General features: G+C 47.5%; 1 protein-coding gene across 1 annotated transcript; it reads right to left on the bottom strand.

The window, feature by feature from the left end:
• Positions 1-2,772: 2,772 nt before the first annotated feature.
• Positions 2,773-3,675, bottom strand: LOC122923722 (taste receptor type 2 member 41-like). The gene has a single exon (XM_044274573.1). The coding sequence runs from the start codon at positions 3,673-3,675 to the stop codon at positions 2,773-2,775; it is 903 nt and encodes a 300-aa protein (XP_044130508.1).
• Positions 3,676-4,969: the final 1,294 nt, after the last annotated feature.

Here is a 4,969-nt window from a genome sequence, read left to right as displayed (position 1 = left end):
TTCCCACCGCCTGGTGTGCTGGTACACTTTTCTGTGTTCCACAAAAACGGATTAGCCGTTGAAATGCTTTCTGGGTAGGTTTGTGCGGGGTGGCTTGTTTCCAGTAACCCGGCCCCCGTTTGGTGAACATGATCTGATCCAATTCTCGCAGGATATTCATGCCCATTATCACCGGCACATCTTCCTTGAACGTTTCGGGGACCAACAAGATACCTTTCCGCCCCACTTCCTGTCCACATAGCCGTACATTCATCCACACGACCCCTGTGACAGGAATCTGTTGTTGGTTAGCCGCTGTAACCCGGACCAGTGTCTCTCGTTCTGGCTTGGCCAGCGCTTGAAAGTAACGGTAGAAGAATGACTCGGGCATAGTTGTCACCTGAGACCCAGTATCCACTAAGCAGTCGACAGGAACACCTTCGAACTCAGCTCGTATAGTGGGGCACCCTGCGACCAGGTGTTCGGAGCTTTGCTGGGTAACTTGGCTCTCCACCTCCCCTGCAGTACGCCCCACTGAAGGGTAATGAGGGGCTTGATGGTATGGTAAACTATCATAAGGGCATTCGGGTGTAGGAACCCACGGAGTCGCCTGATAGGTTTGTTGTCGGGCTGGATAGGCAGCCTCAGTAGTATGGCGCGACTCTATCCGTTTCTCCAGGTGTGTCAACTTTTCGTGCATGGCACTCAGGGAGCTCTGCAAGTCTTGTACCACTCTGACCAGGGCTTCCTCATTTCTTGTAACCCCGGGGGGTGTAACGGTCTGGGTCCGTATCACTCCAGAAGCATAGCCGTCTTCTTTGTTTCGCGTCACGGCCTCTGCCAAAATTTGGCGAAAGGTTAGGGTAGGGTCTACTCTGACTCGTTCCCGCAGAGCCTGTTTCAGGGGATTGCTGTAGAGCCCCAGAATAAATTGTTCCCGCAGTATCCGGTCTATGGGTCCCATGCCAGTAACCCCATCTGCCTCTTTTTTTTTTGTACCTCGGCCAACACTTCCTGTAGGGCTGTAGCGTACTGAGAGACACCTTCATCTTCCCATTGAATCCGGTAAAAAAACTTCGCCCGGAGGTGCCCTGCACTGGCTGTTTCCCCATATATTTCTTCCAGGAATCTCACCATCTCTTGCAATGTATTGCGCGTGGCTTCTGGTTGTAGGAGAACATTTCTTCGGGCCTCACCCTCGAGAGCGGCCAAAGCAATTTCTACTTGTAGTTCTGGGCTGACATTGTAAATCCTAACAGCACTCTGTAACCTTGTCACCCAGTCTGACAGTGTCATGTTCTGGCCATCAAATTTGGGTAGCAAGTTGAACAACGTGCCAATAGGAAGGGCCCTTGCAAGGGTTCCACCATTGCCTGAGGTACTCACATTAACATCATGCACATTGCCTTCAGCCGCCTCCATCTCTGTGACTGTACCCTGCTCGCAGCGCCACTTGTAACGGTCAGCAGAGGAAGAGACCGTAGAGCAGGACTCAAGTACAGTGCAGCAGACAAGGAGGCTGAAGTAGAAACCGGCTTTATTAAAAGAGAACTCTAACTGCCGGAGAAGCAGATTTACAATATGAACAGCTTGAGAATTCACAATAAAGATAATGGAAATTTGCATAAAGAACACAAATGAATCACAAACACAAGTACAGACAATAGCAGGCTACTCTCTTCTAGGTAGTCCTATCTGTCCCCGCTACCCGGGGTGCACCTCTACGGTGCACTAAACTAAATCCTATTGCACTATGTCCTAGCTCAGGTTAGCATCAGTGCACTCACAGTTCGGTGTCCGGCACATGCAGGCAGGTACAGTCTGGGTCCCGATCTGGTTGCTTGCTTGCTTCAGCGTGGCTCAGCTCTGGCCTCTCTTTGTAGTCTCTGTAACTCTGGTTAGAGATAATCAGCAGCTCTGGACGTGTAATCAGGCAGGGCCTGGAATTCACTCACAGTTCCTCTGGTAAGTGCCTCACCTCACACTACAGCAGTCTCTCTTCTACACCAGGACACATCAGCTCAGTCAGAGAGCAAACACACTCTAATGTCCCAGATACTGTGTCACAGCAGGCAGGGAGAAATCACTCTAATCTTCCCTGTGGATCTCCCTCTCAGTGCACAGCGTCCTTCTTCCTGTGTACTCAGACACCTTCAGCCCAGGCTCTCTGCTCAGCCCGGAAAAACACTTAACTCCTTGTCCTCTGGAAACAACTCCTCTCACTGTCCTACTCAGCCACAGTGGCCTCTGGTGGCTGGAGGGAAACATGACAGTCTGCTATATATATATATATATATATATATATATATATGTGTTGGAAATGTTGCTGGATGATCAGGGCTGCCTCTTACACTAAGCTACCTATGAAATGAGCAGTAGAAGACAGGATTTTTTTTAGCACTGGTCCATCCTCAGTTTCTGATTGGCAGGAGTCCGATACCCCATTGATCACCTGTTTCAGTGTAGCTCTAGAAGTCAGCCGCAAAAATGCAAGCTCTGTTCATTGTGTATGGACAATGCCGGTCACCATTTACTTCAGTGAATTACTTCAGTTATCAGCTCTGTCCATTACATAAGGAGCAAAGATTGGATTTCCTTCACTGACACCAGAGCTACACCAAAACAGTTTACCAGTGGAGAAGTTGAATGTCAGACACCTGCCTATCAGAAATTGATTGCCTGTCCTTAGGATAGGTGAACAATAACGAAATCCAGAAATACCCCTTATGGACTGGAAAAGCTTCATGTACTCGGATCCACTTGCCGTCTCCAATATCATTTTCCGTAGATCAATTACATCCAATTCTCCAGACATTTCCATAATGTGAGACAAGCAAATAGTTTCCTCTTTAAATTTGGATTTCCAAAGATTAAAATAAGAGCTTGAGAAGTTGGGTAGAGGAGGATATTGGCCCAGTAGATGCCTTCAATGATAGAGTTTGACCTCAATGTACAGGTTCGGATTATTATAACAACAGAGAAGGATATTTCTAAGTACACATGTGTGACCATTACCTTGGCGGCCCGGAAATGTCCTTGGAGCTGGGGAGACGTGATGTGGAATTTGCGCATCCTGTTGATGTGTCTCACCAAAGTCCTGACACTGAGCCCAATGGAGAGACAAGTCAGAAGAAAAGGAATGCAAAATCCAAGTGTTGGCCTGAGGATGATGTAATAAGCATTCACGTTATAATGGCAGACATTTCGTTTTTCGGTTTGATTTTGAGCGATTTCCATGGTAGTCTCCCAGAACAGCGGCATGGTAATAAATGCTGACCAAAGTACTGAACCCACCATCAGCTGAGGTAAAAAGGACGAGAACTTCTCTTTCACCTGGAGGAACAGCCAGTGGGAGTAGTTGAGTAGCCTGACACAGTAGAATATGGCCAGCCAGGCGGTGTTCCACAGACTGACTCCAACCAGTGTGAACTGGAGGTAGAAGAGACAGAGGCACAATCTCTTGTCAAAAGTTTCATAGATGTCAGAATATTTGAAGACATTATCGAGTGTCAGGCACCATTGGTAGAAGAGGTTTACAAGGCCAATAATCAGCAGAATGCCATTAAAATTGCACAAATCACTCATCCTCCTCCAGAGGCCAAAACACATGACCACAACCAATGAGTTTAGGAAGGTCCCAGACATCCCAGTGAGAATTAGGAGGATCAGCCAGAAAACCCCCAGAGCTGTCATCATTGTCATACAACTGTATGAATTCTGCTGCAAGAAGGAAATTCTCACTTGTGAACCAAGTGAGTCAGTAAGAATGGCGTGACTCTACATGAAGAGGACAGAAGACGTCTCCACTAATGATGGTTCTATGCATGCTTCATCCAGGCTTCTGCCTTATATGCCTTTCTTCACCCGACACCTGTTGATTTTATAGTCTTATCATTTACATCTATTGAATTTTCTGAGCCAGTGATAAATCTATAAGGATCAAGCATCGGGGGTCAAAGAAGGACATGGGCGTCTATTACCTTCTGCTACAAAAACATCTATGTCTGGATTTGACTATGCAAACAAATATTCATTTCTGATTTGCCTCCTATTATCCTAACACAGGTCACCCCAGGATTTCCTGCTTGCTTCTTACTTACACACAATCGAGTCACATTATTAGGACCACCAGCCAATCTTCAGAGTAACCGCTGTGTGCAGCATGGAGAGCAGCTAGACGGGCTGGGGGGGGGGGGGGTTCAATAAGATAGATTGTCACAGGTATCTGAAGCAGTGGCGTAACTACAACTGACTGGGCCCCAAAGCCCTAGCAACTTCTTTGCAACCCCCAACACACGTGCAACTCCCACCCCTGTGGCTAGTCAAAATTGAGCTCTGAGACAAGGCCGGTAGCCACTCCATCTGTTTCCTACAATGTCACTGTATATAATGTCATTGTATAATACTGTTGAGGGGGCCCTGACAATAAAATCTTTCAGTCTTCCTCCTGAGGGTTCCCCTTGTGGGTCTGTGCCCCAAAGCAGCCGCTTCCCCTGCTTCCCCTATATCTATGCCCCTGATCTGAAGCCATGCTAACTGCAGTGTATCCCACAGCTGCTGGAGGAGGTGTGGTGGGCAATCCATAGAGCAAACATGACCATCAAGGTGGTCCAACAAGTGCTCAATTTGGTTCAAGTATGAGGAATTGGGGGCCAGGGTAGTACTTGGAAATCTTGGTCATGCTCTTCCGACCATTGTCAGGCATTTTCTAGCCGTGTTACATGTCGCATTGTCTCTGCCCCAGAGAAGACAATCAGCATGTATAGGTGTATGTGATCTGCCAGGAAGGACTCATACCGAAATCAGTTGCCTTCCACATGATGAGTGGCCTCGAGAATTCCAGGAAAACCTTCCCCAGACCATAGGGTTGCCACCACCAGCTTGTGTTTTTCCAGCAATCTTTGCACTGTGTTTGTTCTCTGATGTTTCTCTTCTGACACACCAACTCCCATCCATTCCATGAAGCAAAAAACACAAATCTTTGGAGAAA

The sequence above is a fragment of the Bufo gargarizans genome, unplaced genomic scaffold, assembly GCF_014858855.1.
Source record: "Bufo gargarizans isolate SCDJY-AF-19 unplaced genomic scaffold, ASM1485885v1 original_scaffold_1830_pilon, whole genome shotgun sequence".
Taxonomy (NCBI): Eukaryota; Metazoa; Chordata; class Amphibia; order Anura; family Bufonidae; genus Bufo; species Bufo gargarizans.
This window is presented reverse-complemented; position numbering and strand designations above follow the sequence as displayed.

Excerpts from the sequence above, each read along its gene's own strand:
- LOC122923722 (XM_044274573.1), bottom strand. The coding sequence starts at position 3,675 with ATGATGACAGCTCTGGGGGTTTTCTGGCTGATCCTCCTAATTCTCACT.